The sequence below is a fragment of the Pseudophryne corroboree genome (genome assembly GCF_028390025.1).
Source record: "Pseudophryne corroboree isolate aPseCor3 chromosome 3 unlocalized genomic scaffold, aPseCor3.hap2 SUPER_3_unloc_1, whole genome shotgun sequence".
Lineage (NCBI taxonomy): Eukaryota > Metazoa > Chordata > Amphibia > Anura > Myobatrachidae > Pseudophryne > Pseudophryne corroboree.
Window position 1 is genome coordinate 5929542 of NW_026967493.1, and position 17888 is coordinate 5947429.

At 47.9% G+C, this 17888-nt stretch overlaps 1 protein-coding gene across 2 annotated transcripts in view; it reads left to right on the top strand.

Annotated features, from left to right (window-relative positions):
• LOC134983156 (gastrula zinc finger protein XlCGF26.1-like) overlaps nucleotides 1–10893 on the top strand; it is a 319758-nt gene extending 308865 nt beyond the window's left edge. For both annotated transcript variants that reach the window (XM_063948906.1, XM_063948907.1), the window contains exons 5-7: nucleotides 7306–7873; nucleotides 9668–9876; nucleotides 9962–10893. In XM_063948906.1, the coding sequence (XP_063804976.1) occupies nucleotides 7306–7873; nucleotides 9668–9876; nucleotides 9962–10416 (1232 nt within the window). In that variant the 3' untranslated portion in view covers nucleotides 10417–10893. The remainder of the gene's footprint in view (nucleotides 1–7305; nucleotides 7874–9667; nucleotides 9877–9961) is intronic.
• Nucleotides 10894–17888: the final 6995 nt, after the last annotated feature.

A 17888-nucleotide genomic window follows, 5' to 3' on the forward strand; every position in this document is an offset into this window, starting at 1 on the left:
ATTACTGACACAACACCTGAGCGGGTTGAGGAGGTTTACTTCACAGACCATAAGAAAGCCTCGCTAACCTTCCCTGCATCTAAAGAATTAAACGCTATATTTGAAAAATCCTGGGAAAACCCAGAGAAAAACTTCCAGATCCCCAGAAAGGTTCTGGTGGCTTTTCCCTTCCCTGAGGAAGATAGAAAAAAATGGGAAACCCCGCCCATAGTTGACGCATCTGTTTCCAGACTGTCAAAGAGGGTGGTTTTACCTGTCCCGGTATCTACCGCGTTAAAGGAACCGTCAGATCGCAGGGTTGACACTACGCTCAAATCCATTTACACGGCTTCAGGGGCGATACTGTGGCCTACTATTGCCTGTGCATAGATTTCTAAAGCTATAGTAAAGTGGTCAGGTACGTTACTAGAAGACTTGGCTACCATGCATAAAAGTGACGTTGAATTGTTTTTACGTAAAATACGGGATTCTGCAGGATTTATGGTTGAATCCATGAAGGACCTGGGTTCGATGGCTGCAGGGATCTCCTCCATGTCCGTCTCGGCTCGCAGGGGTCTCTGGCTGCGCCAATGGTCTGCGGATGTGGAATCCAGGAGAAGTGTGGAGAATCTGCCCTACACAGGTCAGGCTCTTTTTGGGGAAGCTTTGGATGCGTGGATTTCTACGGCAACCGCGGGTAAGTCACCTTTTCTTCCCTCAGCTGCACCGGCTACGAAGAAACCATTTTCTCCTAATACGTCACAGTCCTTTCGGACCGCTAAGACCAGAAAGAACAAGCCATCTAACACCTTCGTTAGAGGAGGTCGTGCAAAATCCAAAAAACCTGCACCTGCCGGTTCCCAGGGTACCGCAAAATCCTCAGCACAGCCTCGAGGAAGGGACGGTGGGGGCGAGGCTCAGACGGTTCAGCCACGTTTGGGCGACGTCTGGCCTGTACCCCTGGATACAGGATATTGTGTTCCAGGGGTACAGGCTAGAGTTTCAAGAGCTTCCGCCTCACCGATTCTTCAAATCAGGCTTACCAGCTTTGCTGGCAGACAGGGCTATCCTACTGGAGGCAATCCAAAAATTGGAAACGTCACAGGTCATTGTACCAGTTCCACCTCATCAGCAGAACAAGGGTTACTATTCGAACCTTTTCGTGGTACCGAAATCGGATGGTTCGGTCAGGCCAATTTTGAACTTGAAATCGCTAAACCCTTATCTAAGGGAGTTCAAATTCAAAATGGAGTCTCTGAGGGCGGTGATCTCGGGTCTGGAGGAGGGGGAGTTTCTGGTGTCCCTGGACATCAAGGATGCATACCTCCACATTCCAATTTGGTCGCCGCATCAGGCTTATCTCCAGTTTGCACTGTTAGACAATCACTATCAGTTTCAAACACTGCCATTCGGTCTCTCCACGGCACCAAGTGTCTTCACCAAGGTGATGGCAGAGATGATGGTTCTCCTCCACAGGCAGGGGGTGAACATTCTTCCATATCTGGACGATCTGCTGATAAAGGCGTCGTCCAGGGAGAAGTTGTTACAGTCCATTGCTCTCACGACACATCTGCTCAGGGAGCACGGTTGGATCCTGAACCTTCCAAAGTCACATCTGGAGCCAACAAGGAGACTGTCTTTCCTGGGGATAATCCTCGACACGGACGTGCAGAGGGTGTTTCTACTGGTGGAGAAAGCATTGGTGATACAGTCAATGGTCCGGGATGTCTTGAATCCTGCCCGGGTATCGGTTCATCAGTGTTTTCGCCTTCTGGGGAAGATGGTTGCCTCATACGAGGCTCTGCAGTATGGGAGGTTTCATGCTCGGTCTTTTCAGCTGGATTTACTAAACCAGTGATCGGGTTCTCACCTACACATGCACCGAAGGATATGTCTGTCGCCGAAAGCAAGGATTTCACTCCTCTGGTGGCTGCAACTGTCTCACCTTCTGGAGGGCCGCAGGTTCGGGGTTCAGGACCGGATCCTTCTAACCACGGATGCAAGTCTCAGAGATTGGGGAGCAGTCACTCAAGGGGAAACCTTCCAAGGAATGTGGTCAAGTCAGGAATCCCTTCTTCCAATAAACATCCTGGAGCTAAGAGCCGTGTACAACGGTTTTCTTCAAGCAGCGCACCTTCTGCAGGGTCAGGCTGTTCAGGTGCAGTCGGACAATGTAACGACAGTGGCCTACATAAACCGACAGGGCGGAACGAAGAGCAGAGCTGCAATGTCAGAGGTGACAAAAAATCCTCCTCTGGGCAGAAAGGCACCCTGTGGCGATGTCCGCAATCTTCATTCCGGGAGTGGACAACTTGGAAGCGGACTTCCTCAGCAGACACGATCGCCATCCAGGAGAGTGGGGCCTCCACCCGGAGGTGTTCGAGGAGGTAACAAGTCGTTGGGGTGCACCTCACATAGACTTGATGGCCTCCCGCCTCAACAGGAAGCTTTGGAGGTACTGTTCCAGGTCGAGAGACCCACAAGCAGTGGCAGTGGACGCACTGGTAACGCCGTGGGTGTTCAAGTCAGTGTATGTGTTTCCTCCACTTCCTCTCATTCCAAGAATTGTAAAGCTTGTAAAAAGAACAAGAGTTCAGGCGATCCTCATTGCTCCGGACTGGCCAAGGAGGGTTTGGTGCGCGGATCTGCTGGATCTACTACTGGAAGATCCAAGGCCTCTACCTCTTCGGGAGGACCTTCTGCGACAGGGGCCGTTTGCATATCAAGACTTACCACAGCTACGTTTGACAGCATGGCGGTTGAGCGCCAGATCTTAGCTTGGAAGGGTATTCTGAGCGCGGTTATTCCTACCCTGATACAGGCTAGGAAGGGAGCAACGTCTAAACATTACCATCGGATTTGGAAAAAGTATGTGTCTTGGTGTGAATCCAAGCAGTATCATGCGGGGGAGTTTCAACTTGGACGGTTTCTCCTATTCCTGCAAGCAGGTGTGGATATGGGCCTGTATTTGGGTTCCTTAAAGGTCCAGACTTCGGCCTTATCTATTTTCTTCCAGAAACAATTGGCTGTTCTCCCTAAGGTTCAGACCTTTTTGAAAGGGGTTCTGCACATCCAGCCTCCCTTTGTGGCGCCGACGGCACCCTGGGATCTTGACATGGTGTTGCATTTCCTGCATTCGGATTGGTTTGAGCCTTTACAGAAGGCTGAACTCAAGTTTCTCACGTGGAAGGCTGTCACTTTGTTGGCCTTGGCTTCTGCGCGACGTGTGTCGGAGTTGGGTCTTTGTCCTGTAAAAGTCCCTATTTGGTCTTCCATGAAGATAGGGCAGAACTCAGGACGCGTCAGCAGTTCCTTCCAAAGGGTATTTTGGCTTTTCATATCAACCAATCTATTGTGGTGCCAGTGGCTACTGACTCCTCAATTGCCTCAAAGTCCTTAGATGTTGTGAGGGCTTTGAAGATCTATGTGAAGAGGGCAGCTCGTCACAGAAAATCGGACTCTCTGTTTGTCTTTTATGATCCCAAGAAAATTGGGTGTCCTGCTTCTAAGCAGATTATTTCTCGCTGGATCAGGTTCACTATCCAGCATGCATATTCTACGGCAGGCTTGCCGTGTCCAAAATCTGTTAAGGCTCACTCTACTCGTATGGTGGGTTCTTCCTGGGCGGCTGCCCGGGGTGTCTCGGCTGTGCAACTTTGCAGAGTGGCTGCTTGGTCTGAGTCGAACACGTTTGCTAGGTTTTACGAGTTTGATACTTTGGCCTCTGAGGACCTCAAGTTTGGTCAAGCAGTTCTGCAGGTTCCTGCATGCTGTCTCTCCGTTCTGGGAGCTTTGGTACATCCCCATGGTCCTAATGTGGACCCCAGCATCCTCTAGGATGTAAGCAAAAATAGGATATTGATTACCTACCGGTAAATCCTTTTCTCATAGTCCGTAGAGGATGCTGGGCCCACGCCCAGCGCTTCATTATCCTGCAGTGGTTCTTTGGTTCAGTACTGCCTTGTTCTTAGGTAAGTTCTGCATTTCTTTACTGGTTTCAGTACTGTTTCAGCTGTTGCTGAGTTTTCCGGCTTGTTAGCCGGCTTTGCCTTGTTTGTGTGAGCTAGTGGGAATCTCGCCACTATCTGTGTATTTCCTTCTCTCAAAGTATTTTGTCTCCTCGGGCACAGTTTCTAGACTGAGTCTGGTAGGAGGGGCATAGAGAGAGGAGCCAGCCCACACTATTAAACTCTTAAAGTGCCAATGGCTCCTGGTGGACCCGTCTATACCCCATGGCACTAATGTGGACCCCAGCATCCTCTACGGACTACGAGAAAAGGATTTACTGGTAGGTAATTAAAATCCTGTTATCTGCTTTCTATCCACCAACACTGCCCACTCACCTTCCTCTCCGTCTGGGGCTTCTGGGGTCACAGCTGCCCACTCTGCCTCCTCATCAGACAAGGGGGTGGAAGATTGGATGGGGGAAGGGGCTTGGAAGGGGGTGGTAGATTGGATGGGGGAAGGGGCTTGGAAGGGGTGGTAAATTGTATGGGGGAAGGGGCTTGGAAGGGGGTGGTAAATTGTATGGGATAAGGGGCTTGGAAGGGGGCGGAAGATTGGATGGGGAAGGGGTGGTAGAATGGATGGGGGAAGGAGGATCTGATGGTGATGGGGTGGGAAGTTCAGTTGCCTCCACCATTGGTGTGGTGGCTGGAGTATGAGGGGGGGGGGAGGGTGTTTGAGGAGGGGAGTAAGATTGTGAGGGGGAGGATTGTTGAGGGCGGGTGTAAAATTGGGAGGGGGAGGATGGTTGAGTGGGGGTGGAAGAGGGGGAGGGTAGTTCAGAGTTGGAGGTTGGTTCGGGGGTGGAAGATTGGGAGGGAGAGGGATGTTGAGAGGGGGAGGGTGGTCGGTGGCGTCTGATGATGTTGGTCCTTTGTGCTCGGCCTAAGGAGACACAAATACAACTATATGTTAGTTCACATTTTGAATTTTGTGTTTGTATTAAAGAAATAAAGGGATATGGTCTGTAGGTCGACACTCATTAGGTCGACCACTGAAGGTCGACATGTAGTAGGTCAAAAGGTCGACATGAGTTGTTAACATTTTTTTTCATTTTTGGGATTTTTTTCATACTTAACGGTCCACGTGGACTACGACTGGAACGGTAACCTGTGTCGAGCGAAACGGTAGCAGAGCGAGGCACCTTGCCCGAAGTTCACTCGCCATGCGAGGGGACACAGTGCACTAATTTGGGTTCCCCGTCACTTTTACGGAGAAAACGACACCTAAAAAAAAAAACTCATGTCAACCTTTTTACCTGTCGACCTAATGCCCATGTTAACATAATGGCAATGTCGACCTTCAGTGGTCGACCTAATGAGCGTCGACCTAAGTTGGGTCGACCCAACGACCCATACCCGAAATAAAGAACATTCTGAGCTCTATACTGTTTGGTTTTTGGTGTAGTCTGATACCGTTTTGTTTGTTTTGATTTGTTGTTGTAATTGTGCTCCCACATTCATTTTAGTGGCTAATGTTTTTTGAAAGTACAGTTGTATTTTCTTTTAAAAATGTTAGTAGTGGTAAAACATAATTTATTTATTTTTTTGTGTAAAAAAAATTATAAAGGTTATCTATTATTTTTTTATTTTATTATTATTTACAAATACAACACGTGTTCTGATGTCCTATACACTGTTCAGTAAGTGTTTGGTTTGTTTATGTTATTTACATCATAAAATAGATATGCCATACCTTAAAAAAAAACCACACAGATACTAGATACATGCAGACATGCATCTTTGAATCAATACCTACATTCCACCCACAAAACACACACACACACACACACACACACACACACACACACACACACACACACACACACACACACACACACACACACACACGTTTAGGTGACTAAATTACATAAAATAGAGTTTACTACAAATACACTCATGCAAACCTATGCTACAGTATACACTCATGCAGACTTATGCTACAGTATGCACAACTTACTTGCTTCAATTTGCTGGCGCAAGGTCGTACCACCGGCGCTCAAGTTGGACGATTGTCCGCCTGCGGCGAACCTCCACGTAGGCAGCACGCTTCCGGGCGCTGGAAACGTAGGGACCCGAGCGGCCTATGCACGGTCCATTACTGCGGTGAGGATCCACAGCTCGCATGGTGCCAATGGCGCAGTTATGTGAAATACACATATTTATACTGTCTGGCAATCCATAGCTAATTTTGGTACACCAGGAGGAAAGGAAATACCAAATAATTAATAAAACAACACAAAAAAACATTACACATCTAAAGACAACACCGCATACCACACCAAATAGCATGCAGATACTTACTTAGACCATGCATATACTTACAATGAACACTAAAACTTCAACATTTGTAATACCAAAACACCAAAAAATAAGGCAAATAAATGAAAAAAACAACAACAAATAACAGGCCATTGAGAAGACGCAACAAATTTAAGAATCGACAAAAAACCACTCCACAGCCCACAACACACACCTATGAGCATGCACATACCCCCAGAAATAGAAGACTCCAAATGACTCAAAAAGAACAAAAAAAAAGTCTACTCCGCCCAAAACAATAATGTAAAGCTGCTTCCTTGAGAAGAAACAGAAATAACACAACACATATAAAACCAAAGTAAACAACTACCACTCCACAGCCCACAACACAAACCTATGAGCATGCACATACTTACCTGCAGAAATAGGAGACTCCAAATGATTCAAAAAGAACAAAAAAAAACTGGCTACTCCGCCCCAAAACAATAATGTAAAGATGCTTCCTTGAATAGAAACAAAAAAACAAAACAAAAAAAAACGTAACCACACCAAAAAAATACACAGCAAAGACAATAGGGAACATGCAGATACTTACTTGCCAAAAAACTTAAATTGATATTTTGGAAAGCAAGAAAAATAAAAAAAAAATACACAAATACAGTATAAAGCAAAAAACACTTAACACAAAATAAAAAAAAACACACAAAATGTGTTCACATTAACACAAATGTACGCAACGCACCGTACCCACATGCAAACACAGCACCAAACAACACACTTACACAAAAAAACGTGTATGCATAGCACATCACAGACCTTCTTGGCCAGCACATAACATGTAATCTGCCTATCTAGAAACATGTAAACGCACACATGTCTTACATATCACAACCACTCTCCACCTCTGCAAATACATCACCGACTGAATGTCCAGCTAAAAATGCTCTCCGCCTGCGTATACCCACAAAGCACCACTGTTTTGGAACATGCTTAAATAGTGTAGGCAATCACAATGTGCTTGTAACACCTGTGCTAACTACGACTTTGCATGCATATGCAGGTATGAAAATTCACACACCAGAAGCAAACGCACATGACATCCCCATGGCTGAAGACCTCGGCAGAGAATACAGGCGACTGAGAGGGGAATATGCAGCAGTGAGGCAAAGACAGGAGCGCCTCGAGGCCAGGCTGCAAGAGTTAGCACGGCAGCGGGAGAGAGCCTTTCATGATGTACCTGAAGAACCCAGTAATGTAGGCCCCCCATCTACTGGAGAAGAATCGCAACCAGGGGCTGGTAAGAGTTGGCTGCTTGAGGAAGATGTGGGTCAAACTGAGACTGAGTCTGCCACAAATCCCCAAAGTCAACACTCACCCACACACAGTGAAGAGGAAGGTGGACCACGTTCGCAGACTCCAGTATCACAGGCAAGCACCCAGAAGAGAAGACGACAACCACCGTTCACCAAGAGGGAGCTGAATATTCTGGTGCCCCAAGCCATTGGTAAAATACATTTCGGACGCAAGAACATGGGCGCAGGGATGAAGGACAGAATCTGGTGTGAAATCACCGATGCCGTGAATGCGGTCGGCAAAATTGTCCGCACACCACAAGAAGTACGGAGACGGTAAGTCCATACTGCGTCACACTCCAAAACAGTATTGTCTGCAAGCAGTAAGTTTGCAGTTTGTTTTAATAAGTAATGTTGCCTAGACAGTGTCAGGCTGGGGCTTGAAGGGCCCACTGGGGGGAATGCAGTGGTAGGGGCCCATGTTTAGGGGTGTTGGTAGTCTCCAAAGGGGGTGTGGCCAGCCTCCACTTTGGTTTGCCTAACCATCAGAGAGTGCATGGGCTGGGCCCATTGACAAATATATATAGTAAATACTGCTAGTGCATGCATGCATGATAATGGAGCAGATTAATAACAGAAATGCACTGCCGAAAATACACCATAGTCCTGTGCAGTAAAAGAAAACATATGTATAATGTATAATTCAAGTGCACAATCTGGAACCTGAACCCTAGAGGAGGGGGTGGGGCCCATCGGTGGTTTCCCCTGCCCCCCTGTGGGCCAGTCCGACACTGTGCCTATAGCAACCAAGACTATTACATATGTTACCGTGTAGAAGGTTGTTGAAAAATCATCTTACTCTTTTTTTGTATGTTTTGATATCTGTTTAAGGCAGTGATGGCTAACCTTGACACTCCAGCTATTGTTGAACTACATATCCCAGTATATCTGGCCATGCTAAAACTGATGCAGGGCACGCTGGGATTTGTAGTTCAGCAACAGCTGGAGTGTCAAGGTTGGCCATCACTGGTCTAAGGGGTATATTCAATTGAAGTCTGATCCATTCCAACATTCATTTGTTGGAATGGATCCGACCTGGGCTATTCAATGTCATCTCCATTCGACTTTAAAAAAGTCGAATTGAGATGCGGGAGCTGAGACGGGGGAGAGCAGCGCTACAGCAGCTTAGCCGGAGGATGTGTCACAGCCGCCGCTCACGGCAGCGTCCACCCGGCTCCAGCAAGCGAGGTCTATGCTGCTTGCTGCTGTAGCGCTGCTCTCCCTTGTCTGCCAGCGGCTCTCCCCCGTCTCCTCCTCTCCCCCGTCTCTGCTCCCGCATCACAGCCGCCGCTCACGGCAGCGTCCACCCAGCTCCAGCAAGTGAGGTCTCGCTTGCTGGAGCCAGGTGGACGCTGCTGTGAGCGGCTGCTGTGACATCCTCCGGCTATGCTGCCCGCTGCTGTAGCGCTGCTCTCCCCCGTCTGCTCATGTTTCTCCCCCGTCTCTGCTCCCGCATCACAGCCGCCGCTCACGGCAGGGTCCATCCGGCTCCAGCAAGCGAGGTCTCGCTTGCTTGAGCCGGGTGGACGCGGCTGTGAGCGGCGGCTGTGACACATCCTCCGGCGCTGCTCTCCCCCATCTGCCCTTGGCTCTCCCCCGTCACTGCTCCCGCATCTCAATTCGACTTTTTTTAAAGTCGAATTGAGATGGTCAAAAAGGGGGACAAAACCTTAGGTTTTGGGCCCGTTTTCGACACAAGCACGCGGATCGGCAGATATTCCACCGATCCATGTGCTTTTAGAGAAGTCGAATTCCTCAACTTGTCGAATAATTTGGGGTTACATTGAATAGGTGGGAACCCCTTCCGACCTAAAAAAGTCAAAAAAACTGCCGTCTTTTCGACAGACGGCAGCTTTCGACTTCAATTGAATATACCCCTTAGCCTTTTATGTGTCAATTACCATATTTATTGCTATGTATGTGTGCACGTAGAAGTAGAACAGACAAATGTGAGCTGTTATTTATCGGCATGTTAGTTAGTAGAAATATTTATTGAAGCCACTAAATGTGTTCCAAAATTTTAAAAAGCGCCTTTCTTCTCCTTTCCTCCAAACCCTAATACATATCTAGTTGGGCTGACTTTAAATCCCGCCTCAAGCAAAAAAAGGCGGCGCACTGGGACGCAGCGAGGGCGACAGGTGGAGGGTCACTCCCTGACACAGTGGAATATACAGAGTTGGAGGAACAGGCGCTGGTCTGTGTTCCTTATGAGGAGGTGTCAGGTGTGTCTGAAATAGACATCGACACAACTGCCCATGCAGCGCCACATGCTTTGGAAGGTAAATTAATATTTCTTTACAGAAAGTGCTAATGTTACCGTTTCAAAATGTAGTATAGTAATTGTTTCTAATTCTCCTTTTGCAGACACAGCACACAAGACGCAGGTCACCGAGGCTGAGGAGGTGGAAATGAGTGACAGCTCCAGTGGGGTGCAGGAAGAGCCGACATCACCGACGCGCACACACACACTGCCACAACCTGGCGTCCCGGAGCTTCTGGCTGAGATTGCTGATCATGGTAGCAATAACAGCATCTTCCAGGAACAGATGCTCCGGATGATCCAGGAGCTGACCTCCTCAGTCCGTGAGTTGTCCGACCGGATGCACCAAGGCATGTGTGCAATCTCCTCGAGTATAGAAAAAGGCATACAGACCATCGCCGACCTCCATGGCCAAAGTCTCAGGGAGGCTCCAACACAAGGCCCATCCACTAGCCCTGCCCAGGAACAAGATCCCACTGGGCAGGCCCCTCAAAGATCAGTGGGCAGACCTCCGGCTGAGAACCCACAGCATCCTTCAAAAAAACGAAGGAAACTGTGATTTCTCTCCAGATGCGATCCTTCTTCCCTCGTTCCATGTTCTGATTTGCCCAATTATTTCTAACAATGGTTTGTGTATCAAGAATGTCCAGCTCCCTCCTTCCGAATGGTGTTTGTCGTCTTCTCTTTTCTTTCCCTGCCTGTGATGCATTACCCTGAGACCTTGTTCCACTTTCCTCTTCATTTAGTGTAGTTGATTGTTGCTTAGTGGTTTTTGGGCCAGAAACATTCTCAATTTGACCACCTACAAGTCCTACATCTTCCTCACCCAGTGTTCTCATACCAGTCTCTTGTTGAGTTTCATACCCAGTAGATGGGGAGGGGGTGGGGGGGTTCAGTACTGGGTTACGACATCCTGTTTTGTGCCCAGGTAGGTGCTTACTGTGGCATTTCAAGTCCACATTATTATTTTATTCTTGTTTTGGAATATGTTATGTTATCATGTGATCTTTCTAAGTAAAAACAAGTGAAACCCTTACAGTTTGTCCGTTTGTTTTAATTTCATTATTGTGAGCCATAGTAATGTTTGCACATTTCAAAAAAACACATAATGTTGTTTTTTGTTTTTTTGTGTGGTTGAACAAACATCCTTACTAGGGGGATACATTACTGAGATGGATGTTGGAGTTAAGTTGTGATGTTGCCCGTAGCAACCAAAAAAAACCCAGTGTATTCTGCTAAAGAAGATGCTAGTTAAAGGAGAAGTACAGTAGAATGTGTTTGTTTTGGCCAACATTGCAATTTTAAAAAACAAAAAAAATTCTGACTTACTTAAATCAAAATCTAAGAATGTTGTACCTGAAGCATTAGGGTTACGGTCGTTAGGTCGACACAACTTAGGTCGACAGGACAAAAGGTCGACATGAGTTTTTCTATTAAAAAATGCATTTTTCTCTATCGTCCTAGTGGATGCTGGGGTTCCTGAAAGGACCATGGGGAATAGCGGCTCCGCAGGAGACAGGGCACAAAAGTAAAGCTTTCCGATCAGGTGGTGTGCACTGGCTCCTCCCCCTATGACCCTCCTCCAAGCCAGTTAGATTTTTGTGCCCGGCCGAGAAGGGTGCAATCTAGGTGGCTCTCCTAAAGAGCTGCTTAGAAAAGTTTAGCTTAGGTTTTTTATTTTACAGTGAGTCCTGCTGGCAACAGGATCACTGCAACGAGGGACTTAGGGGAGAAGAAGTGAACTCACCTGCGTGCAGGATGGATTGGCTTCTTGGCTACTGGACATCAGCTCCAGAGGGACGATCACAGGTACAGCCTGGATGGTCACCGGAGCCTTGCCGCCGGCCCCCTTGCAGATGCTGAAGTAAGAAGAGGTCCAGAATCGGCGGCAGAAGACTCCTCAGTCTTCTAAAGGTAGCGCACAGCACTGCAGCTGTGCGCCATTTTCCTCTCAGCACACTTCACACGGCAGTCACTGAGGGTGCAGGGCGCTGGGAGGGGGGCGCCCTGGGAGGCAAATGAATACCTATTTTGGCTAAAAATACCTCACATATAGCCTCCGGAGGCTATATGGAGATATTTAACCCCTGCCAGAATCCGTTAAGAGCGGGAGACGAGGCCGCCGAAAAAGGGGCGGGGCCTATCTCCTCAGCACACAGCGCCATTTTCCCTCACAGAAAGGCTGGAGGGAAGGCTCCCAGGCTCTCCCCTGCACTGCACTACAGAAACAGGGTTAAAACAGAGAGGGGGGGCACTAATTTGGCGTTAGAAATATATAAAAAAGATGCTATAAGGGAAAACACTTATATAAGGTTGTCCCTATATAATTATAGCGTTTTTGGTGTGTGCTGGTAAACTCTCCCTCTGTCTCTCCAAAGGGCTAGTGGGTCCTGTCCTCTATCAGAGCATTCCCTGTGTGTGTGCTGTGTGTCGGTACGTGTGTGTCGACATGTATGAGGACGATGTTGGTGAGGAGGCGGAGCAATTGCCTGTAATGGTGATGTCACTCTCTAGGGAGTCGACACCGGAATGGATGGCTTATTTAGGGAATTACGTGATAATGTCAACACGCTGCAAGGTCGGTTGACGACATGAGACGGCCGACAAACAATTAGTACCGGTCCAGACGTCTCAAAAACACCGTCAGGGGTTTTAAAACGCCCGTTTACTTTAGTCGGTCGACACAGACAGGGACACTGAATCCAGTGTCGACGGTGAATAAACAAACGTATTCCTTATTAGGGCCACACGTTAAAGGCAATGAAGGAGGTGTTACATATTTCTGATACTACAAGTACCACAAAAGAGGGTATTATGTGGGATGTGAAAAAACTACCGTAGTTTTTCCTGAATCAGATAAATTAAATAAAGTGTGTGATGATGCGTGGGTTCCCCCCGATAGAAAATTATGGGCGGTATACCCTTTCCCGCCAGAAGTTAGGGCGCGTTGGGAAACACCCCTTAGGGTGGATAAGGCGCTCACACGCTTATCAAAACAAGTGGCGGTACCGTCTATAGATAGGGCCGTCCTCAAGGACCAGCTGACAGGAGGCTGGAAAATATCATAAAAAGTATATACACACATACTGGTGTTATACTGCGACCAGCGATCGCCTCAGCCTGGATGTGCAGAGCTGGGGTGGCTTGGTCGGATTCCCTGACTAAAAATATTGATACCCTTGACAGGGACAGTATTTTATTGACTATAGAGCATTTAAAGGATGCATTTCTATATATGCGAGATGCACAGAGGGATATTTGCACTCTGGCATCAAGAGTAAATGCGATGTCCATATCTGCCAGAAGATGTTATGGACACGACAGTGGTCAGGTGATGCAGATTCCAAACGGCACAAAGGTGTATTGCCGTATAAAGGAAGAGGAGTTATTTGGGGTCGGTCCATCGGACCTGGTGGCCACGGCAACTGCTGGAAAATCCGCCGTTTTTACCCTAAGTCACATCTCTGCAGAAAAAGACACCGTCTTTTCAGCCTCAGTCCTTTCGTCCCTATAAGATCATATCTGCCCAGGGATAGAGGAAAGGGAAGAAGACTGCAGCAGGCAGCCCATTCCCAGGAACAGAAGCGTTCCACCGCTTCTGACAAGTTCTCAGCATGGCGCTGAGACCGTACAGGACCCCTGGATCCTACAAGTAGTATCCCAGGGGTACAGATTGGAATGTCGAGACGTTTCCCCTTCGCAGGCTCCTGAAGTCTGTTTTACCAAGGTCTCCCTCCGACAAGGAGGCAGTATGGGAAAAAATTCACAAGCTGTATTCCCAGCAGGTGATAATTAAATTACCCCTCCTACTACAAGAAAAGGGGTATTATTCCACACTATATTGTGGTACTGAAGCCAGAAGGCTAGGTGAGACTTATTCTAAAAAAATTTTTGAACACTTACAAAGGTTCAAATCAAGATGGAGTCACTCAGAGCAGTGATAACGAACCAGGAAAAAGGGGACTATATAGTGTCCTGGGACATCAGGGATGCTTACCTCTATGTCCCAAATTTGCCCTTCTCACTAAGGGTACCTCAGGTTCGTGGTGCAGAACTGTCACTATCAGTTTCAGACGCTGCCGTTTGGATTGTCCACGGCACCCCGGGTCTTTACCAAGGTAATGGCCGAAATGATGATTCTTCTTCGAAGAAAAGGCGTCTTAATTATCCCTTACTTGGACGATCTCCTGATAAGGGCATAGTCCAGGGAACAGTTGGAGGTCGGAGTAGCACTATCTCGGATACTGCTACAACAGCACGGGTGGATTCTAAATATTCCAAAATCGCAGCTGATCCCGACGACACGTCTGCTGTGCCTAGGGATGATTCTGGACACAGTCCAGAAAAAGGTGTTTCTCCCGGAAGAGAAAGCCAGGGAGTTATCCGAGCTAGTCAGGAACCTCCTAAAAACAGTGCATCATTGCACAAGGGTCCTGGTAAAAATGGTGGCTTCCTACGAAGCAATTCCATTCGGCAGATTTCACGCAAGAACTTTTCAGTGGGATCTGCTGGACAAATGGTCCGGATCGCATCTTCAGATGCATCAGCGGATAACCCTATATCCAAGGACAAGGGTGTCTCTCCTGTGGTGGTTATAGAGTGCTCATCTTCTAGAGGGCCGCAGATTCGGCATTCAGGATTGGATGCTGGTGACCACGGAGCCCAGCCCGAGAGGCTGGGGAGCAGTCACACAAGGAAAAAATTTCCAGGGAGTGTGATCAAGTCTGGAGACTTTTCTCCACATAAATATACTGGAGCTAAGGGTAAATTTATAATGCTCTAAGCTTAGCAAGACCTCTGCTTCAAGGTCAGCCGGTATTGATCCAGTGGGAAAAACATCACGGCAGTCGCCCACGTAAACAGACAGGGCGACACAAGAAGCAGGAGGGCAATGGCAAAAACTGCAAGGACTTTTCGCTGGGCGGAAAATCATGTGATAGCACTGTCAGCAGTGTTTCATCCCGGGAATGGAAACTGGGAAGCAGACTTCCTCAGCAGGCACGACCTCCACCCGGGAGAGTGGAAACTTCATCGGGAAGTTTTTTCCACATGATTGTAAACCGTTGGGAAATACCAAAGGTGGACATGATGGCGTCCCGTCTGAACAAAAAACGGGACAGGTATTGCGCCAGGTCAAGAGACCCTCAGGCAATAGCTGTGGACGTTCTGGTAACACCGTGGGTGTACCAGTCGGTGTATGTGTTCCCTCCTCTGCTTCTCATACCTAAGGTGCTGAGAATTATAAGACGTAGAGGAGTAAGAACTATACTCATGGCTCCGGATTGGCCAAGAAGGACTTGGTACCCGGAACTTCAAGAGATGCTTACAGAGGTCTTATGGCCTCTGCCGCTAAGAAGGGACTTGCTTCAGCAAGTACCATGTCTGTTCCAAGACTTACCGCAGCTGCGTTTGTCGGCATGGCGGTGGAAAGCCGGATCCTAAGGGAAAAAGGCATTCCGGAAGAGGTCATTCCTACCCTGGTCAAAGCCAGAAAGGAGGTGACCGCACAACATTATCACCACATGTGGCGAAAATATGTTGCGTGGTGTGAGGCCAGGAAGGCCCCACAAAGAAATTTCAACTCGGTCGTTTCCTGCATTTCCTGCAAACAGGAGTGTCTATGGGCCTCAAATTGGGGTCCATTAAGGTTCAAATTTCGGCCCTGTCGATTTTCTTCCAGAAAGAATTGGCTTCAGTTCCTGAAGTCCAGAAGTTTGTCAAGGGAGTATTGCATATACAACCCCCTTTTGTGCCTCCAGTGGCACTGTGGGATCTCAACGTAGTTCTGGGATTCCTCAAATCACATTGGTTTAAAACCAGTCAAATCTGTGGATTTGAAGCATCTCACATGAAAAGTGACCATGCTCTTGGCCCTGGCCTGGACCAGGCGAGTGTCAAATTGGTGGTTTTTTCTCAAAAAAGCCCATATCTGTTTGTCCATTCGGACAGGGCAGAGCTGCGGACTCGTCCCCAGTTCTCTCCCTAAGGTGGTGTCAGTGTTTCACCTGAACCAGCTTATTGTGGTGCCTTGCACCTACTAGGGACTTGGAGGACTCCAAGTTGCTAGATGTTGTCAGGGCCCTGATCTATGTTCCAGGACGGCTGGAGTCAGGAAAACTGACTTGCTGTTATCCTGTATGCACCCAACAAACTGGGTGCTCTTGCTTCTAAGCAGACTATTGCTAGTTGGATGTGTAATACAATTCAGCTTGCACATTCTGTGGCAGGCCTGCCACAGCCAAAATATGTAAATGCCCATTCCACAAGGAAGGTGGGCTCATCTTGGGCGGCTGCCCGAGGGGTCTCGGCTTTACAACCTTGCCGAGCAGCTACTTGGTCAGGGGCAAACACGTTTGCTAAATTCTACAAATTTGATACCCTGGCTAAGGAGGACCTGGAGTTCTCTCATTCGGTGCTGCAGAGTCATCCGCACTCTCCCGCCCGTTTGGGAGCTTTGGTATAATCCCCATGGTCCTTTCAGGAACCCCAGCATCCACTAGGACGATAGAGAAAATAAGAATTTACTTACCGATAATTCTATTTCTCGGAGTCCGTAGTGGATGCTGGGCGCCCATCCCAAGTGCGGATTATCTGCAATACTTGTACATAGTTACAAAAATCGGGTTATTATTGTTGTGAGCCATCTTTTCAGAGGCTCCGCTGTTATCATACTGTTAACTGGGTTTAGATCACAAGTTGTACGGTGTGATTGGTGTGGCTGGTATGAGTCTTACCCGGGATTCAAAATTCCTCCCTTATTGTGTACGCTCGTCCGGGCACAGTACCTAACTGGCTTGGAGGAGGGTCATAGGGGGAGGAGCCAGTGCACACCACCTGATCGGAAAGCTTTACTTTTGTGCCCTGTCTCCTGCGGAGCCGCTATTCCCCATGGTCCTTTCAGGAACCCCAGCATCCACTACGGACTCCGAGAAATAGAATTATCGGTAAGTAAATTCTTATTTTTGGGATTTTTCCATACTTAACGATCCACGTGGACTACGATTGGAACGGTAATCTGTGCAAAGCTAGCAGTAGCGGAGCGAGGCACCTTGCCCCGCGAGCCATGCGAGGGGACACAGTGCACTAATTGGGGTTCCCCGTCACTTTACGGAGAAAACGGCACCAAAAACCTCATGTCGACCTAGTACATGTCGACCTAATGCCAATGTTGACCTTCAGTGGTCGACCTAATGAGTGTCAACCTAAGTTGGGTCGACCCAACGACCCATATCCAAGCATTATTACAGAACAAAGGGGCAGATGTATAAAGCCTAGAGAAGTGATAAAGCAGTGATAAGTGCAGGGTGATAATGCACCAGCCAATCACCTCCCATATGTAAATGTACAGTTAGGAGCTAATTGGCTGGTACATTATCACCTTGCCCTTATCACTGCTTTATCACTTCTCCAGGCTTAATACATCTGCCCCATTATAGGTAAAGTAGGCTGACCATATTGCCCCCTTTACTGGGGATGCTGATGGATTACACAGGTTCTGTGGCTGATGTAAAACAGCTGACGTAGGCTTGAAGTCAGGCAGCCACGGAACCTGTGTCATCCATGTGCGAGGCCGGAAAAACGGTTAATATGGACACTGTAAAGGAGCATTATGGTGGGAATGTGTGCCAAAACAAGTGCAAGAAATAAATGAATCACAAAAATATGGCAGGTATGTTGTATATTAACTCATGTATGTGTAGTTTGTATGTCCAATGCAGCTAGATAAACAGGTGAAAGCAATAGGAAGACAGAAAGAGGGACTTTAACACGAGTTAATCTGCTTTGTGTAATGGGTTAAATTGCTCATCAAACAACACATTTTGGACATGTACAGGACACATGTAGTAGATGCAATGAGCTGTGGAGGCGGTTGCATTGCAAACAGGTGTGTTCGATTTGCTACTAATTGCTGGGAGATCGCGGTCCAGGCACCTGAACTGAGCGTTCGCAAGCCGTGCACAGCCCGAGACTTACTCGTCAGCTGCGAACGCCCAGTCTGCACTGACAGCGACGTGCTTTGCAGTAATGGAA